The sequence below is a fragment of the Glandiceps talaboti genome, chromosome 13 (genome assembly GCF_964340395.1).
Source record: "Glandiceps talaboti chromosome 13, keGlaTala1.1, whole genome shotgun sequence".
In the NCBI taxonomy this organism is placed as follows: Eukaryota; Metazoa; Hemichordata; class Enteropneusta; family Spengelidae; genus Glandiceps; species Glandiceps talaboti.
In genome coordinates this window covers 2,978,095-3,000,250 of record NC_135561.1, presented here as the reverse complement: position 1 = coordinate 3,000,250, position 22,156 = coordinate 2,978,095, and the positions used below count along the sequence as shown (strand labels likewise).

Here is a 22,156-nt window from a genome sequence, read left to right as displayed (position 1 = left end):
ATTCTGGTACGCGATCTATCATTGTACAATTTTCTGTTCAATTGTTCTGTCAAAAAACTAAATCAACGCTGTACTATTGTAAGTTCTGACCTGATACTAATTTTTCGAATCCGTCTGTTATTTTCCAGCTAGACAGACTGTACTGAGGAAGCATTACATCTTTCTTCACTTCGACCCCTGCACTGCTCCATTTCACTATAATGTCGTCTACCGTATATGCATCTGAAAATAGACAATTGCAAAAGTTAATAGTTTAGTTTGACACGTACAGGAGCTGTAGTTGCCTGTGGATGCAGATTGGAGCTTATATTTCGCATGTTTATTTGTACTTTGTGTGCAAGACACTTTTCATAACGAATCTTATCTTTGCCACAGGAGGTCAGAACACCTAATGTATACATGAATGCATATATGAAACTAAGGCGACAGATAGATTACACTGAGACTTCTCTCCTCTCATTTTCCCCCGTTGTCAGTACCAGTTTCATCTCTCGCTCGATTACACTTCATGGATACTATCACTAGTACTGACATCTATTTAATGGAACCATTTTCGTTGTTTTTTGATCACTGGTTATGGAGATTTATGCAAACCGAAACACAGGTGATAGATCAAATAATCGTACTTATCGTCAGACAGACAAGCCAATAACCCATTCATTCACCTGCCGCCACCTATCTATTCATTATCCCCACCCTAGACTTCACGCTCTCCCCACTTTCCTCCCTCCCTCCGCGTCCATCCATTCAAGACAAGCTATGATAAATTCATTAATTAATACAGCCACTGATCCATCCATCCATCCATCCATCCATCCACCCATCCATCCATCCACCCATCCAACCCACCCTCCCACCATCCATCCACCCATCCATCCATCCATCCATCCATCCATCCATTCCCCATACCACCCACCCACCCACCCACCCACCCACTCAATCAATCTCAATATATTTCCCATTTGTTACACGTAGACAAATACCTTTCTTTTCAGTTCGTCTGGTTTAAAAAATGATTAAAATGTGAACGTATTGATATGAAGCCCTAAAACAGTTTTTGTTTTCGTTACACATATCTGTAACACTATGAAAACGTTGGTAAGTTGGTCTGTAGATCGTGACGCCATAACATTTACTGTCCGATATGTCAACATAAACCTGTCTTGCTCGAAGTACCATAAATGTCTGACGATCAATAAAACTCTGTTTTGTTTCAAACTCATGCACGAGCATGTATGCAAATAGACAGCTATATTAATGAAATGGAGACCAAACAGTAGTAAGACACGCTTGGTTGATTAGAGAGGACTGTGATATATACCATCAACTATCAGCAAGACAGGGTGTTGACCGAAACATTTGCATGATTGATTATATCGGAGTACTTAACCTGTTATGCATTTCATGATGAGTGAGGGCGCCTCCCCCTAGGTTATTTTACTCTGCACAAACTCTCCAATACATTCATGGAAATGATAACCATATTTGTCTCCATTTTGCATTCGTTTTTACGACTTATTTAGAAAAGACTTTCGCGACTACTGTGTCGGCATCTTTTCTTGATGCATCTAAAATTGTCCATAGCATCTTCATATATTTCTTTTTTTAAAGACTATTAAAATTACCATCATTTTAGCCTTCAAACTTTGAAAATGATGAATCAATGACAGGAATGTTTTCACATTAACGACGTCTGTTTATCAAACCATTTGAACATCACGTGATTGAAGCATGCCTCACTACTTATCATAACTAAACTCTGCCAGTCTTTCTCACAAGACAGTGATATAAGGAGGAAGGACCTAAAGACAATCTCATCAACGTTCGTCTAATATTTACCTCCACACTTTTTTACGGACAAACTCGCATCGTGAAAATTTATAAAAGGATTAGCAAAGTAAGACATTTAATCTCCCACCTGGAAGTAATAAATTAGCCACGATTATCATCAAAGCTATTGGTGATAGGAACTGATCCCATGGTCAGACTACTAAACAAAGCTGTAAATTATCTACTAGACACATGATCAAATCAAATCTGTTGTACCAAGCCCACTGAGCGCTTGGAATTCATACCGTCATAAACACTTGGTTTGAAAAATATCGTGATATATCTCGGAGGTTGCCAAGCTTTATATCAGTTTGATGAATAGCGTTTCGTTAGTTTGACTGACGTAGGCATCCCATAACACCCATTTAACGGTACGGCATTCTGGAAAGGCTCACTGACTCTGACTTGCAACGTATTTGCCCGCAAAGGCAGTATGGTGTAGGTTGTCAGTTAACGATGCTGTTGCTCATGCAATGTTCGATTGTTAGCAGGTGTAAAACAGAAACGCACTTATCTTAGATTATACTCTTTTAGGGAAAAAGTTAAACATTATTTTATCACTGTGACAGTGACTTCAGCTCAGCGCAAATGTATGGGTGGGTAGATATATGTGTGTCGTTTGTGTGTACAACCGTATTAATATTAATATTAAAATTAATATAAGATATAAAAGTACACCGAAAAATTGTCTATTTTTACAAGATTGAGTGTAATGGGAAGTGACGGAGAGAGGAAAGTGAGCTTTAATAGGTGACCACATTGGATACTATAGAGAGGTAGTGAACTTAAAACAAATTATACGGCAATTGTGGCCTTTTATACTAGTATGTGGAGAGTTAAGGAACAACGTTGATATGTTATGAAAATATCATAACAGTATGCATATATACTCAATTATGAATTCATTCAAGAAAACTCCATTGGTGATGATTTCTGGAAATTAAATCACTGACTGTGCCGTGGGTGTATCGCTGACGTCATCATCTTGTAAACATGACCAACAATATATGTGATTTATGGCACTGCAGAAATGCAGTCGATCACCATTTCATAAAGCAATGCGACGATGATGTACAGTTATGCAAACATGAATTTACATGACATACATACATACATACATACATACATACATACATACATACATACATACATACATACATACATACATACAAACATACATACATACATACATACATACATACATACACACACATACATGCATACATACATACATACATACATACATACATACATACATACATACGTACATACACACACATACATACATACATACATACATACATACATACATACATACATACATACATACATGTCTGTTTTGTATGCACGACTGTATATGGGGTGCATATGTGTCTCTGCTTGTGTGACTGACTTAACTGCGTATATATAACCATTACACAATTTGTTTATTTTTTAAGAACATAGCTTCAAGCCTTCATGACCAATCTAATTAAGTCCGTTAATATTTACCATTTTTCAAAGGCAAGCTTAGGGCATTACTATATATTTGTACCCATCCACGTTAATATGTTGTTCAACTAAGGCTGACCCTTACGCGTGCCACTGAGTTACTGCATTGCGTGAATATGTAGGCGACTCTTTACTTTATGTGTACATTAAGGAACATCTGCTCGTTTATCATGTTTTGCAAAAATGCGAAAACTCACTACTCACTTTTTTTATTGAACATCGATGGCTAATAGGTAATACGATTACGTCGTGAAACTTGCTCATCTAGAGATAGCAGCATATTTTTACAAGTAGCAAAATGTCACTCGGTGTCACTTGGAGCATAACAAACGCATTAAGCAATATTAGTTATAGATTTCCAAAAAATCTGATTTCTTCATAATCTTACGTGATCAATAAAATGTGATTGGTATGCGTATTCAGACAGAGTAGATTAACCTCATACATGTCAATCACTAAATATAAATTCAAATTGCCAATATTTATGATTTTACAAACTTGGTTTTAACAATGTAACAGTAAAGCTACTATCCATAATCTTCTTAATCACATCACCATGACAACGGATTACTTAGAATCCATTTGCGTATAAAGACAATAGTTTGAGAAAAGGGCAAATCTTTTGTGTTTTCGTGTATACACAATGTCTCATACTATTTACAAAACAAGTTGTGCTTTCGATAAATATTGCGCATGGTGAGATATTGTAATCATAAGTAATGAAATGGGAGCAAGAAATGACCCTTTTAGTGACTGTATTAAATTGTTCACTTCATTGCGTGTGAATCCATTGTCAGTACCGGAGGATGGCGTGCACGGAATATCACTTGTCCCCGGGTTATCCTGAATATTATTAGTACGGAAGTAACAGTGATTTTTTATCAATCAATTCATATCATTCCTAATATTGCACATGTAATTATGATGGAAATTTAACACTGCAGTCGTGACCACACTGTCTTCTTTGGGAAATTATATACATATTAGCAAATATGGAGAATTAAATTAAAACATATGGCGACTTCTTATGGATTATTTCTCCACTTAAATTCTAAGTACAATGTTGGTGTATATCATATGTGCATTACGCGTGTGATTGATACTGGATTATTGTTGTTGGTTGTTGGACTTTCAATAACACCGCTACTATATTCAAAATGTTATTTGGGTTGGCACAGATGGTAAGCTCGAAATGACTAGCATAATTATATTTATAAATTCACTATATATCTACAAACAAATTCCCTATATACTAAAAAGGCAACTGATATACTCTCGACGTATGCGACGCCTAGAATATATCTAACGATGTTGCCGACTGGCTGATCCCAGATGCTTACATTTGTAAGATTCTATAAACATAACCAGCTTAATCCGAAAACATTAAGTGAAGGTCATGACCCGAGACAAGAATTAAAATGCTTTAAAAGTGATTTTATTTGATATAAAATTAAGCGCAATCTAGATATTGTATATCCAGACAGTACATCCTTATGACCCAATACTACGTCATAACCGCTGTTTAGGTTTAACAATCGCATTTGTACAATGGCTGCGGTGGTTTATCTAAAGTATGCAGATAACATGTCATTTACAGGCATACAGTAGGCACCTTTATGCGTTTCAGGGGTTATGTCAGTTTTATTTAGAACTATCACTATCATTTTGACATCTAGTACACATTGAACCATTTTTTAGTTATAACTCATCAGGCATTTAGATATGGAGGAAAACGCATGTCATTATGATTGAACAATGTTTTGGTATAAAATTCTGGTACCAAAATATCACATAAAACATCACAAACGTCATACATACATTGTATAACCAAACCTTTATGCAGACTACAGCATCATTATTAATTATCACTCTTTTGTCGGTTCGATTTGCTTCTAAATAAGTACATTAGATATATGTAATATTACGTCATAATTTAATATAGAATCATATTTGAATTCCTGGCGACAGCTGATTTGATTTATTTTAGCAGTAATAATATGATATTCCGTAGTGAGACATAAGTAATATCCAACATTCGACGTCTACCCCTTATGAAACGATACGTTATTTGTAAAATATTGATTCAAATTCATGAGAACAGCAAAAAAAGTGTCCAAGCTGTTGTTTGTTTTCTTCTAATAAACTGTCATTAAAAGACAATTTTGATGATATTTCTAGTAAAATACGTTGTCTTGGATACCTGTATATGTAAACTATTTGAAGTTATTGAGGTCATATCACTTGTGATTATTTGGCGAGAGCTCCGTGCCTACAGGATGGTGTAGACCGTTAAAAGTACCCACTTCGAGTCTACGCATGGCAAAGATATAAACGTAAAGTACATTGTACGTGCATTTTAGTAAGTATTCGTACTTACGCAAGTATATTATTAGAAACGTTCGTTTGCGATGTTTTATTTTTGATAAAATACATATCACTCCTATGTTTGATGAATTCCCGTTTGTCATCCAAACATTGACAAAGTTCATATTAACAACTTTACGATTTCTTTACGACATTTCATTTCCTTGTGTGAAAGAAAAAAACAGAGAGAGAGAGAAGTAGATGTGAGCCTTAACACCAAAGATTTATGGCACTGTTTCCAAGCTTCCTCATTAGTACACTAAGAAAATCGTATAACTTGAGGTATAAAATAAGGCTTTCACAGATTTGTACAGAATTAGTCGCAGAAGTGGCAAAGGATGTTAGACTTAATGACTGCGTTAGGCCTATTTAATGACGTCCGACATATTCTTTCTACTCGCGTGTTTAGTTCCGGATTAAAACATTTATGTGCGGTTTACTTTGATCAATATGATTAAGATTTCCCATTCTTGAGGAGTATTCAAAGAATGTGTACAATGTTTACTAGGTCCTTCTTTTTTATTTGGTTTAATGAGTAAAGAATGGAACTATAATGGTTTGCAGATAGGTATTCATTGGTCGTTAAGGCTTTGTCAGCCAATACGGCGGCACGCTACCATTCCACATTTTTCATGAAAGTCTGATTCAAGCCTGTATGTAACTGATAACCTTGGGACCTTTAAGCGTGACATTGCCTTACAGATCAAATCTTTCATTACCCACACACGGCCGGTCAAACCTTTGTTTAGGGCGTTTGATATAGTCGATATAGATAGAAGTACTGTACCAGTATCAATACTATACGGTCTATTTTTGTATAGTTTTGTCACTTTTATGATAGGAAAATTAAATGTATAATTTATAGTCGGGGTTAAAATGCTATGCTATCCTGTTGTACTAACGCATGGTTTTAGTTTTATTTTTTTTGCACATGTCACATCAACCCTAGGAGTTGTATGTACCAGAGGTAGTGTTACATTAAATTGTCAAATTCCACCCTTCAACCTCAAGGTTAGCAAGTGCATCATTGATCAGATTTCGTCTAATACTACATATAAGAAAGGAACACGGCACCGAGAAACCCTACTTCCTTCAATGTCTCAGCTGTAATCAATTTCACTAATGCGTTTCAGCACCAGCGGTATGAGAGTAGTATTTTTGAAACTATGCGTCAAAGTGGTTTGGGACTGGAGTAAATAAATACCGCACTGTAAATGGCGTACCCTTTCCGATACGTCTACTGTAATAACTACATTCCATTTGTTTGGAAACGAAATTAAACCCCATCTAAAGAGAGCGTGGTCGACCGTCGTATTAAAAAGTCATCAAAACTGACCTAGTAGAGGATACAGAGAGAATCAATTCCTCTCCTAGAGTATCTGGACAAAATATCAAAGACACTTGCCGAAATAGAATGATAGCAATTCAGCTGTTTCGATCAGAGATTATTCATTACATGATGCACTCTCCAGGTTTCTTAATCCGATGCTCCACCATAATCAACGCTTCTCATCCTCCCTTCTTCTATTTCTACACTCATCCTCCGCCTTCTCCTCCTAACATCCACCTATTCCCTATCCCTTCATTCATTCGTGTTTTCGTTCGCCCTGTTACTCCTACCTTTCCCGTTTTTCTCTCTTTTTCAACATTTCTCGCTTCCATCCCCATACGTCTACATCTTTCCTCCCAGTTACCTGATGACGTCATTCATGTAATCTTTCGTTCATTCACCCATCCATCCATTCCCCAGTGGCTATTCTTTGCAGATTACTTCCCTGTCTATTGTTTCAGTATCTCTTTTCGCTCATATACATTCGCCTGTTGTGAATATTTTCGAATGTTTCACTCCTCAACATGTTCACGATTTTTGTTACCACAACTGCACATGTAATTCACATTATATAATAGGTCAGAAACATTACGTCATGCAAATCCAAGAATATGAGATGTTTACTTACACGAGGAAACTTGTTCCTTGCATAATTGGCTATCGAAGGGGAATGTATGAAGGTCCATATGACAAGATGATGTAATACTCATTCTGCAGATCGAAAAAAACGGAAACATACGTTAAGTTACATTTTAAAGTTGGGTATGGTCTTTGCCACTGAGTAACCACTGTCTGAATAAACGGAAACACACATCACCCCTTGAGTGATTACATACAGCTGGGGATTCGATCGCAAGTTCTGGCGTTCATGTTCCATTATTAGTAATGGCATGGAACTCACTGGAATTATACATTAATACAGTAGCAACTTTACGAATGTATTTTTTTCTAAACCTATTCGGTGATACATTCATGTGAGGTTGTTACTTTGAACACCAGACTTATACGGCATTACCAAATCAAACTGTACCAGTGCTTCGAATAATACTTAGACACACCTCATGTACAATAAAGCTAATTGTCAAGTGAAAACTTCTTCATATAAACGTTATCTCTAGATCCCAATGGTACACTTGGACATCTCATCTTTTTACAAATAACAATTCAATAGCTAAATCAAAGAGACCAATATAATAATTATCACGTTTAATAAGTTCTTCTTATGCAGATATGCTGTTAAAGTTGTAAGTTAAGCGTAAGTTTAAATCTTAAATTATGAAATACTGCTTGAAATCAAAACGGTATGTTTTATATTATCGAATTCAACATAGATGAACTTCTGAAAGTAGAAGACTTACTCTTTATTTTCTGAGTGACTGTTCATGCTGTTAGGTACATGTCACCCTGTCCTATATACCACAAACCACGCATAATGGCCTATGCATTGAATAAGCTTTACTCGTATAACTATAGAATCATTTAATATACATCTTGATCACTAGTATATAACTAGGCACAATGTAAAATTGTAAAGTACAGCCGCACGTTTCTTTGTCAATATTCCCTTCTTGCTGATATGCGTCACAAATTCCCGATAAGCTTAAGACGTCTTTTGACCTTTCAGATCAGACATCTATACAACGTCAGATTATTCTCCAATTATTCCCATTTCGTCTTGATCATTTTGTTCTAAACCTTCGTAATGGTGGATTAAAACACAACTGTTACCACATGAGTTTTTTTGGACGAGCTTAATAACATTTTAACGAGGATTGGCTACTTACCGCAAGCTGTAATATATTTTGCCATTTTGACTGATTCTGATCAAACTGTTCATCTTAGGAGATTTATGCAAGTCCGTCGTCTTTGCATGCTTAAAGAATGTATCTGGCACCCAAATTGTATCGAAGACATTTGTGCCGGCTAAAGTGAGTGGTCGGCTTGCGTTGTGTCTAAGCCGTGGTTCAAACCATTCTTGTTGTAAATATACCATAACTGACCAGTCCTATCACATGACAACAATAAAAGATGAAAACATCACAAACATAATTTCTCCTCTTCCTTGTTGTTTTCGTCGTCGTCGTCGTCGTCGTCGTCGTCGTCGTCGTCGTCGTCGTCATCGTCGCCGTCGTCGTCGTCATCGTCATCGTCATCGCCGCCATTGTTGTGATCGTTGATGTTGTGTTGCCATCATCATCATCATCATCATCATCATCATCATCATCATCATCATCATCATGAACTTTTGCAACAAATATGGCCACCATTCGGCTATTATCGCGAAGGTAGCAAAACAAAGTCAAAGTGACGTGCATAAGGTGACTATAGCATCTGACATTTGTGCCAGGTTTTGATGAAATTGGCCCATGCATGTATGAGATACAGGTGATAACGGACGGACGAACAGACGAGCGAACGAGATCCAACGTAGTAGTCCCCGTTGGGGACGAAGAAAACATCGTGTCACCTAATTCAAACGCTGTAAATAGTCTGGTTGGTAGTAATAACATTCTACGGACAAAGCATGGATCTTTCACCGTTTGAAATGTTGAGTAGAATTACACAAGTGAAGCGAGTTGAATGAAGAAAGTGATCATGGGCAAACTGCAAAGTTTGGTAGTTTTTTCATCCAAAGTGTGACGTTTAATTCATTCGTGTATACTATTCTGAATGGATATAATTAGGTATGTGACTCGTAACACAATAATATATTCGTGTATTCTATAATAGCGTGACGTAGAATGATAAAGTCTACACTTTCTGTTCAAGAACATTTTTTCTCTTTCGACATTGCATTACTTCGTAGTTACTAACGGATTTCTATACCAAAAGCAACTTAGAGGTCAATCGTTGTCCATTAGCTTTCATAGCATAACAACATCCACATACTTAACAAAAAACTGAAAGGTTACTGGGAAATGAATAATTCAAATACTGTTGACGTCTTATTTGTAAGACTTAATCAACAACGTTATAACATTTGCCTACTGCCATATTATATTACATTATCAACATTCTTTTCTAAAACGTAATATAATTGTTGATAATATATGTGAGGTTGTTTTCGGAATTACAACTGATTACATGGTTAAAGAGATACACTGGGGATATAGAAATTTACAAACTACAGAATTGTTTACAACGTGCGCTCAAATACGCGCAACCGATCGAACCATCTAACTTAATTCAAACATGGCATTTTTCCAGCAGATTTTTTTCAGTTGAATTGAACATTCAAGCTTTGAAAAATATGATGGCTTGTGTGAAAACTATCGGAAGAAAATGGCATGACAAATGCATTGAAATCTATCCGCCTTACTATCACCCGAGGCCTGAAATGTCATAATTATGTCGCTGTAACGTTGCTCACGATTCCTTTCAGTAGGGGATAATTTGAATACTTTTTAACGAGTACATTCACACACTGAATGGACTGTGGTGATAATTCATCGACTTCCAAGTCATTCTATGAACATAACGGATGATGGTAACTCTATATTTATGGTTCATCCCACTTCGATGTTATTTGATATTCTGTGCTTTCTTCAAGTCGCTTCTGTGCAAAGGCTACAATGACCCCTGTTCATTCATACAATTGCAATATAATGAAATAACAAATTCCAAGTCATTTTATAAAACTGTCGTGTTAATTGCAAGGGCAGGTACATTAGGCGTGGCAGCGTTTTATACTTGATTAGAACATGCTGACTTGCGAATTTCAGAAGCGATGTAAAAGCGGTAAACAATTTTCCAATGAGTACACATTAAAAAAGGTACTATTACCAGTCAATGGTAATCAGGTTAGGATATGTCACTTGCCTTTGAATTTCATCAACTAAATTTTAATAGAAAAATTATAGCATGAAACACATCTGTCAAAACCGTTATTAGTCAATATAGAACGTTACCGTAGTAACACGCATGCGTAATTTGATGGTCATACGCTGTTTCAATAACTCTTGACGAGTTGACATAAATTCAATGATACGTGCTGAAATCACGTTTAAAAAATATAGACTATTACAAAACCAGAAAAAAAGTGACACGTCAATCAAATTTGGAAGCAGCATGATAGATATGATTACTTACCATGTCAGTTTCAGAAACTGAATGGAATGAAATAATGTCCAGACTGACATTGATTACAACTGGTTCTCCTACAAAGAAAATTGATATAATTTTATTTACTAAATGCGTTCGACGAACATAATTTCAGATGACACATACAAATCGTATGACTTCTATAAACTATTTCAGGGCCTGGTAAATGCAATGTGGAAAAAACGTTGATAATTTGTCTTAGGGGTTATTAAAATTAATAAAGGTTAATTATGGTATTCATAAATTACGCCGCATTGTCAAAGACTGGCAATACAAGGAAATGTTTATGGGACATACTAATAGTTGATTACAGAAACAGACAGTCAAACTCCTGAATAAAAATCAGAGCTTGTATCAATGTGTAGACATGAAGTTCTTCCCAGTTAATTACATCAGAAAAACACCTCATGAATAGTAGATTAGTCCGTCCATCCTGTTATATAATGTTCTAGCCAAAATCTACTTGAACACACAGTCCTTATTATTCTGACCGAGTCAGCTGAGGATCGCAGTAGCGTGAAACTCCGAGTTATGACTTAAGATATCTTAATTTCTGATATTATATTATATTATATTATATTATATCATATTATATATATATATATATATATATATATATATATATATATATATATTATATTGTATATATATATATATATATATATATATATATATATATATACATACATACACATATAATATAATATAATATAATATAATATAATATAATACATAGATATGACATGGTTGTGTTATGTCACACCGCCATTTTGAGTAAAAAAAGAACTATTATGTGCAAAGTGAGCACATATCATGTGTATGAGATACACGTATATAGAAAGTTTAGACTTCACACTGTTTAGTAATTGTAAACCCATGATTGTCCACCCCTTGGCTGTGAACAATATATGGTTGTTTTTATTACTGATGCTATCTATCACCTTAGTTCCGATGAGCATAAACTATGGCTTTGTCTGATAAGACATGCTGTATGACCGATCAATACCTCACTAGTCTTCCAGTAATTAGAAAGCCTTTGCTTTCCAAGCTTTTCACGCCATTATTGATTTTAGAAGACGAACACAGCTACATTTAACAAAAGTGTAAGTGTGTTAGCAACCTTATAAACCCCATTTATTAACTGGGATGGATGATTGACAAAGGAAATAAAACAATAAACAATAAATTATTTCAACGGGCATTTGGAAAAATAGTTATGATTCACACTGTGCAATTATTTAATGAAACTTTAGTAATTCCGCGCAGCTGCTTACATATAAGTACCCGAAGGCGACAGTGTACTGTGTATGAACGCATGTGTTGTGTTACCAATTGTGTGTCAGATCTTTGATGAAGGAAGTCGTAATTATATAACAGTAATTGTATTGTATTGAAAGGAATTCGTATATAGCGAAATACAGCTTCTATTCCCGATGAAACATGTGACATTTGTTGTTCACTGAATAGATAAATGAATGAATATATGAATGAATGAATGAATGAATAAATGAATGAATGAAACTAAACATTAAGCAATGAATTGATTTTTTAGAGATAAGTAAGAGAGGATGTATATTTGTGTTGTCTATGATTTCTATAAAGTCTATGATTTCCTCTGGTAAGATTCTTTCCAGAAAAGGACAATCGTTGATGTTTATATGACATTTCTTCTTTCACTTCTTTCCAATGAATTTATATCCCATGGAGAGATTCGTTTGTATAAAAGACACATATTATCTTACATTTAATATTCCTGCTATAGCCTCAGGAAATAGCAATAAGCTTAATCATTGCTAAGATCTCCTCTCTTAAACAAAAAACTGAAAGTAAGTAACACGAAACATTGTTTCATTTCCATAGATTAAAATGTAAGATGAAAGAATTACAACATCAACGTAGCACTTGAAGTAATAATATATTAATACTAATATTGTTCAATAATTCTACTTAGTTAATTAACATATTTCAGCCAACCTGACCTGCTTATTATAAATATGAGGGCCTGCGGTAAATCGCTTTATGGGTCCCCTTTCTTTCTTTTGGTGTAGCTATATTTCTTTATGAGAGAGTCTACAGTTCTCGTCGACTTAGTAGTCTGTCAGGCATAAAAACTGAAAACCCTGACGGGGACTACATAATACATCCTTCTTAAAGTAGATAATCTGTGTCTTGACACAAGCATGCGAATTCAGAAATAGCGGCGTCCTTAATCCTGCACAGTCTCACAACTAAATGATTTCTCGAGATAAAAAAACCTAAGTAGGAAGGCTTCAGACAAACGGCTTTTCGAAATTTTACATGACATCTCTGAGTGAGGAAACACAGTATACCTGAATATAAACAACTGAGTCTTACACGCATTTAAAAAGTAAAAAAAAAGGCTTGAGTCGATTAATTCTGGCCATACATGCACTTCAATTTTAAAAGGGATGCAAACGTCAAACAAAAACTAACAATTGACATTTCCATAGGAAGCTATCGATCTCCCATACGGCTTTTGCTATTACTCGTCACAGCTTATCACTAAGCAAACTATTAAGAACTGACTCTATTAGTTGAGTTTCTTTTAGTTCTCCTGCTAGTTGAACACACTACTAAACAAGCTTCAAATAGTTTTCACATACTTGTGTCATCGAGTAGTCCATACCGACTTGGAGTGTCCTCAAAGACAAATTGATGTGCTATTTACTCGACTAAAGTACCATTGGTTTTCTGTACTCGGAATATATGAAATGAATAGATTGCACCTAGGAAACACTTATGAACACGTGTTACATATACAGTATTGGTATTTACACGATATTACCTATGTTTTCGTCGATTAAGACAACAATATTGTTGTTTTAATGGGTACAATTGTAAACAGTTGATTCCCCGAAGGCCGAGCCAACTTGAATTGCTCATATTAAGTAAACGATTATAATAACAATGTTAATAAGCTTTGATACAATTCACTTTATGAAATAAAAACATGTTTAACTGGAAGGCAGTTATTATATTTTACGACATATATGCTGATTAAAAATGATTTTGATAGATCGTTCAAAAAGGAAGCTTGCGTTGGCGTTTAATTCTGTTTTGTCATGTGTATCGTTGTGCGCATGCCATGTTTAATGGTGGAAAATTCTGTCCTTTTCGCGCTTCTCATCTCTCCTATTTTATCTTGTCTTGCCTCTTGCGGTTTTTCTATATGTACGAAGTGTCGTCATAAATAACACACACCTGAGGTTGCATCGTTAGTCCTAAATGGCCATGTAACACTATCTCTCAAATTTGACCTTTTTAAACCTTATAAAAGTCTAGAGAATAAGCACACTAGAAATACTACTAACAGAATACGGTGTAAGATTGATTTATAGCACACACATTCGTTGCCAGAGTACATTATATTTAGACATTGATTAACAGATATCAGAGCAGATATACATGTAATCACAGCTACGTAGACACCTGATAGTCATTGATGGTTACAAATAACGCAAACCACAGTTTGAGACGGGATCATTCAAAAGAGTACTCAACATTTGTCATTGTATTGTACAAGGTCAAAGCCGACATATACGTTTCCCTAAGCTACGATTTCGAGAAGATATATAAGGCAAAAGTAAGCCTTTGGTTAAATGTCATTGTCAATGTTATGCCAAGGGAGTTGATCAAACGAATACGGCACTCGCTGTTTGGTTACTGTAATCGATTGCAAAAATAACATATCATTACATAGACTGGAATAGATTATTGGGACACGTTATGATGCGATACTAAGATGTCGCATGAACAGTTTCCGAGACGCTTTCATGCAGAAATCCTATCGACGTTCATTTGTTGTGGCTACTTTGCATATTTGTTTTCATGCCCTTTGATTAAGAGTTGACAATTCACCAAAATAAAAAAAATACTGCCGATTATGTGACTGTACACGTGTTCTGTTTGTAGATAGATATACTGTGAATCGTATTGATCAATGGAGAATGACAAAACTTGCATACTAACAAACAGAGAGATATTGACTTGATTACTCATACACTATATTCACATACATGCATACACGTTTCAACAATTATTACCTTCAAGACTATCTTCATAAGCAACTTCAATTCAATTTTCGCTTTCTTTGATCGATTTAAACTGTTTCGTAATTTCTCCCATATGCCTGATCACGCAACTTTGATTAAAAAGTTATTCGCATCTCTACATTAAGAAGTATACATTGTACAAATCGTGTATTCACGTATTGTCACCTGGTTAAAAATGAAAGCCATCGGTATTCATTTTCGTTTTGTATCATTCATTTGTCCATTTGACTGTAGTTTCTCTCTCTCATAGGTTGCTCCTATACACACCGTTGGAAAGCATTATTATTTAGATATAGCCTAATTACCGAAAATAATTAATTATGCAGATTAATCATTAAAAATAAAAACTATGCTAACAAGCTTTAGAGGATATGTGTGATTTATTATGGTCGATGGCTGTGCTAAATTATATTGACTTGCATTCTTAACAACAGCCTAATTCCAAATTATATTAATTATTCAAATTACTCGTTAAAAGTAAATACTATAATAACAGACTTGATAGGACATGCGTGCTAACTATGGTTGACGTATATAACAAATTTGAAAGATGCAATCTTTAGATATAGTCTTAATTACTGAACATCATTAATTATACAAATTTCTCATTGAAACTATAAGCTACATCAACAAGCATAATGACACTATACAAACACGCTTTAAAGTATACGTGTGGTTTGTTATGGTTGATGTATGTGCCAAATTATATGGAATGTGCAGCTTGCATTCTTAAAATATAGTCTCACTACCAAAGCTCATCAATTATGCAAATAATTCATTAAAACTATACGTTACATCAACAAGAATTACAGCAACGATGTGCTATGTTATGCCTAATGTATATACCAAATTATTGAATTTGGAATTTGAATTCTTAAGATATAGCCTAATTACTAAAATAATTAATTATGCAAATTACTTATTAATCTTTTTCAAAGTCTAATCAGTTCTTGTGTTTTGCGTATGGAAGATGTGTAGCAAAGTTCATTAGAATCGTTGCTGTAGTGTTATAGATATCGTGTCCTCAAACAGACAGACGGACGGACGGACAGACAGACAGAGAGACAGACATATATACACATATAAACACAAAGACACAAAGCCAAACAAAGGCATAACAATAACACTCCCTTACGGGAGGTAACCCCCCCCTAAAACACGATTAATAATGTGAATCAAACTGTGTACATGATACATGATAAGTTAAAAATCTGATACAATTATGATGCAAATTCCCATTTCAGATATGTACTTTTCGTAGTGATATGTATTTTCTAAATAGTGATTAGTTTCATTTACACATGTGCTAATATGTTTAAAATCACACATAATTGTTCCCTATAAACAAGTAATCATGGTTTGATCATATACGGTAATATTGAGACTACACATCATAGTGGCGTAAACGTCCCTCGTATAGAACAAGGCCAGGCACGACTGCTCCAACAATTTCAAAGTAAAGCAGCTCCCCTGACTATTAATGTAATGTTCGCTTACCTCTTGAGGAAATACATGGAGTATTAAAGCTTTGTGGTCTGTGGTCAATACATTTTGGGAACAAAGCATTTCTTTTGATGAGCCGATATACATGTACGATATCACCGTCGTGATTTTTGATAAATAGGAACATGTCTTGCCCGATGAATAATTCACAATATCAAACAATCAAAGAAATGTTGCTATAACTATTGAAGATAACATCAATTTGAAAATGTTGTCAATTTAGAAACACCTTTTTCGCCTTCTTTAATTTACAGTCTAAAATTATATACTACCAAATAAGAGTGACTATAGAGTTTGTTTCAATTAGGCAGCACGATGTTTTTTTATGTCTCACACTACGTTTTAGTTACAAAATATGTAAAACAACTACAATAGTGAAAGCGCGCTAGCATATAACATTATACATTTTATCTCGCTGTAAACACAAATCAAGATCACTTTGGACGAGTCAGAATGATTCAAATACAAAAACGCCTAATTGAAACTCTGTGTTCACTCTGGTTTTGTAGTAACGTGTTACGGTTTCGACTAATCACCACATATCACATTCTTCAAATCTTCATCTAGTAAATACAGTTATGCACAAGTTGGATAAAATCCACTGGTTTTAATATGTTGAGACACTTGGCAAGACTTTAATACTTCAATCCAGCAAATATGTCAGCCGAAAAGACGCATAAAAGTTCAAGTAATTTCACTAGAGTCAAAGCATTTTATTTCAATCAACTTCTTAGATTGAATAATCTATATGTAAATCAATACCATATATAGAATACATACATTACAAAAGCTTACATCAACATTATTCGTCAACAACTGACCTCTGTGAAGTGAGTGTAATTGCCTTCCTGGTATATTTAAGCCTGTTAATGTAAAACTGTTCTTAGTGGCGTAAACCTCCATTTTGCCAAGTCAATTGCAGCTCTTAGACTCTATCTGATTACACTTGAGGAATACTACATCACAGGTAAACATTTGTCGTGGAAAATAATCATGTCCCGTTGAATCTTTTGAAATGACTAGATTTTGACCATTGGGGTCAACACTGTACACACTTGTCAATGGACACAGGAACAAATGTCAAAAAGTACGGTTCTGACTGACATCGACATTTGTGTTCCTAGACATATGGAAACACGGTAATATCGAGAATGCAGGTTGTCGTTCGAAAAAGTAAGAATAAAGAGATTGCGAAATCGATAAATTGTCACTCAAGATATAAACATTTGCTGTACTGTCATTGATAAGTTCAACCGCTGCTAAAATGCCCGTAGCTGAACTCGAAAATTCGACCCCATAGTTAAGACTGCAGTCATAATTTTGGATGGTGTGGTTTGGTGTGAGGTTGGGGTTGGCTATCGACTGCCTAATGATTAGTTAAGTGAGGCGCCTAGTGTTCCGCTGAAGCCGCACACTGTACAAGGTAAACGGCTGCTTCTGACGTTTATAATACAGCGTCAATTTTACCTCTAGTGATAGTATCTGCCTCCATGGCTCCATCATTACACTTACAAATAAAATCCCTTTTGGTTTCAAAATTTGTTGAGGCACCCTTTCAATCCCTAATTTTATTTGATGACCTCTAATTCCTACCCAGCTAACCCTGTCGTAAATTCTGACCGCAGCTCATCTCTCCAAGAAGCACATTGTCATATATGTGTGTTTGTCTGTCTGTACCTGTCTGTCTGTCTGTCTGTCTGTCTGTCTGTCTGTCTGTCTGTCTGTCTGCCTGCGGTGTATTATCTTTCTCCGCCTGTCTTTTTGCATTAATTTCATGATTATGATCTATAAATGTACCGCCAATTTCCTTTCCTGTTCATAATATTTCACTTCCGCATCGTCTAGGCACAAGGAAATCTCCATGACAACATATCAGGGAGTGATTGACAGTCATTTGTCAGTTGTAATGTAATCATAGAATACATGTCCAATAAAATACTATTCAAATTAACTTGTCAGCAGTGATTCCCCCGTGTTGTGCTACAGCGTTCTTTGTCTTTCAACGACAAGAATCTTTTTAACACATACACTCTATTGAATTTATTTCTATACTGACTATTACATACTGTGTTCTACTTGCAACATATCATCTTTGGGTGACAACACTTTAACATACTTAAGTCCCATCATCCACCGTGATGCAATTACAATTATTGAATTAATCGAAAGATAAACTTATCGAAAAAGAAAAAAATTGAGTGTCTAAAATTCTAATTAACGAGCTATCTTTCAGTTGTCAATTTAGAACAATGATGGTAATACATTTGCTGGTCTCTGTAGTGTAGCAGCTCACCTAAAATCTATCTAGTACATAACGTGTCACACCTTACCTGGATTTCCTATACTCTTGAGTTTAATCATAAAGCATGTCTCGACGCCATCTTAATACACACGTTTTAACATATCAAAACATGTTCTACTATAAACCACGATTTCTTTATAATACATATGATTATTTGTTGCTACTTGCAGACTATCAGAACGCAACAGTGAAAAGCCGGATTAGACAATGTCTACGAAAACAGCTGTATATCACGAATTCAGACACACGTATGCAATTCAACATTCAAAGCACAGATTTCACAGTCTGGCCGAACGATTACGCTCATTTGATGTATCTAGATACATGTGTATAGTACATTCAAAAACAATTTGTATAAAAAGAAAATAGAGAAATGTATGAGAGTGAAATGTCATATAACTCTAAGAGGTTTTCGAATTATCTTAGAATGACAAATACAAAAATATTAATAACTTCCTGACATAGAATTTAAACAGAAATTCACTATCTAATTTCTTAGATTAGAATAATAATAACTACACGTTATTACACAGAACTACATGTGTTCTTAGTCCCAAGAGAGTATACCTTATTTATTATCTCATTGATATTTCATAGAAGAAATTTTGATTTCGGATTCAGCCTTTTTCGGTACTTCGATGTAATAAATTTGATAGATAAAATCAATGAATATTTATGGAATATACACTTCGATTTGTTAATATTAAGTGACAACTTTTTATGATTTTATTAACGTCCTAGGCCCTATGGAATAGATTATAGTTGAATTTTCGAAACAAATCGAATTATACTATACGTAAAAATAGTATACCAACTCTGCTATTGGGTGGTATTCTGAATACACACAGAGATAAGGCCTAAAAATATTGTTTGGTTCCGGTTACCCGACTCCACCTAGTTCTTAGCGCCGACCCTAACTATTTTTTTTCGTATTTGAAAAAAAATCGCGAAAATTTGGATCTCGCAAGAAATAGTGGATGCGAAAAGTGGCATTGACTTAAAAAGACAATTATATAAAACTGTTCTTCTAATCTCTAATGGCTCTACATCTGATGAGAAGAAACCAAAAACACAGAGACCATATGGAAAACAACGAAACACATAACTACCTGAACTAGACACTCACATATGAAATATATAAATATATATATATATAAAAAGTAAAATAAAAATCTACCTAAGCCATCTATTCTAAAGTTGAGCGTATTCGGAACCTTACAATATGTGTTAGGCCTACCGATGATTTACATGTAACAGGTTGTATGATATTACTTTTTGAAAGTTTATTCACTATTGGAAATATGAATATGAGTAAACATGACATTAAACTACAACAACTTGGAGGAACAATTTTAAATGAATGAGTAGATGACGATTTTAACCAAATAAATAAATGAAATAGGTTTATTTATTATTACTGTAGAGGGCAACAACCAACTAATACCAACTTTTATAAACAAACAATACATCTTTCACTTTCTTGACTGTTAGACAGGTCTAGATATATACGATGTGCTTATGAGCTTGTAAAATAAAATAAAATGACATGTACCAGTATGCTTGGCTGAATATTGATATTATTACATCAAGGAAACTACAGAATCAGCGGAGTAAATATTCTAAAATATCGTTCTTGAGTACGTCTGACTGAGCACCATGGTAACCGTTTCTCATTTCCGACCGTTTGTTGATCGTAAATCAGAATTTGTACAAACATGAACCGCGTCTGCCTCTATGTTTAAAGGTCTTCATGTGTTCTCAGCATTGTAAGAGGAATTGATGTCGGCGACATTTTTTTATTTAAATACCCTGAATGTTAGATGACTTTAAATGTTCGTCATGGAGGGGACTTAGAGGCACTCTTTATACAAACACATGAGGCAATCGTTTCTTTTTCTCCATGATGAAGGAAATCGAGAATATATTCGGAATATTTTCTTTCTTTTTAATCACAAACCTACAGAAACAAACACTTTGTGCGTATTAACTATATCATTATATTGAATGTTAAACCGAACATTTAGGAAGTGTAGTGACTTTCATTTTGGCAGGTAATATGGTAAAAACAACTACAGTAGATCTTAAAACAGTAAACCTAACAATATTGGTCATATCAATGCTGGTACGTTAGACCGAAAGTTGGATCGTTTTCTTTATGTAAATACATGTAGTAATGATAATGTAGGTTTTTATATAGCGCTTACCCACCCAATCTGGGTGCTCAAAGCGCTTTACAATTATTACCCCTGGCTTGGATCTATAGCGGCACAACGGCCCTTTTTATACTTTCCCAACCCCCTTATATTATTACATCAAGGAAACTACCGAATCAGAGTAAACATTCTATATAAAATATCGTTCTTGAGTACGTCTGACTGAGCACCAATATGAATCTACAGATACAGGTTCATCGACTAAAGTTAGTTCAAACCTAAAACAAGTCAAATATTCAAGTCGTGCTGACCAAGATTATTTTAATTCCCAAATAAATCAATTTGTTGACAATAAAAATGCATGTTTGATGAGATAATTACTGTACTCAGAGTGAGTGTATGTCATTAAATGTGTTATCATTTCTTTATTAATGAGGACAGACACAAATGTTTGATTAAATTCAAGAACAGTGCTGAGAATTAATGTCAACCAACTACGATAATTGACGAATGTGAGATAAAATGCTTTATGTATGAATAAGTAATTGACCACTTTGCCTTTCACATTGTACACTATAGAGCAACACTGATTTCCCAGGCCAAGTTTACTCAGTACTCTCTGAATGGAGACTGGACACTGGTTTTTTTTTTTTATTCCTACTGCCATTCCCAAATCACAGTTTCAGAAATATGCGCCTCTTTTATCTTCGTATCATCTTGTGATTGTGTGTATTTATTTCCTGGTTGTATAAATAAAATAAATAAATACGAGGCGTTATCGCTTTGAAGGATGTATGTATGTATGTATGTATGTATGTATGTATGTATGTATGTATGTATGTATGTATGTATGACCATATTAACTATGCAAATTATTCATTAACACTGTATGGTGCATCAACAAACTTGATAGGACATATGTGTTTTCTTATGGTTAATGTATGTACTAAATTATGTTGAATTTGTAGTATGTATTCTTAAGATATAGCCTAATTACCAAAAATAATTA

The 22,156-nt window shown here is 34.7% G+C and overlaps 1 protein-coding gene across 1 annotated transcript in view; it reads right to left on the bottom strand.

Annotated features, from left to right (window-relative positions):
- Positions 1-22,156, bottom strand: part of LOC144444901 (glycine receptor subunit alpha-2-like) — a 46,742-nt gene that overhangs the window by 5,217 nt on the left and 19,369 nt on the right. Inside the window, exons 3-6 of the mRNA XM_078134452.1 lie at positions 11,105-11,172; positions 8,800-9,020; positions 7,644-7,726; positions 91-222 (exon numbers count right to left, since the gene is read on the bottom strand). Of these exons, the coding sequence (XP_077990578.1) occupies positions 91-222; positions 7,644-7,726; positions 8,800-9,020; positions 11,105-11,172 (504 nt within the window). The remainder of the gene's footprint in view (positions 1-90; positions 223-7,643; positions 7,727-8,799; positions 9,021-11,104; positions 11,173-22,156) is intronic.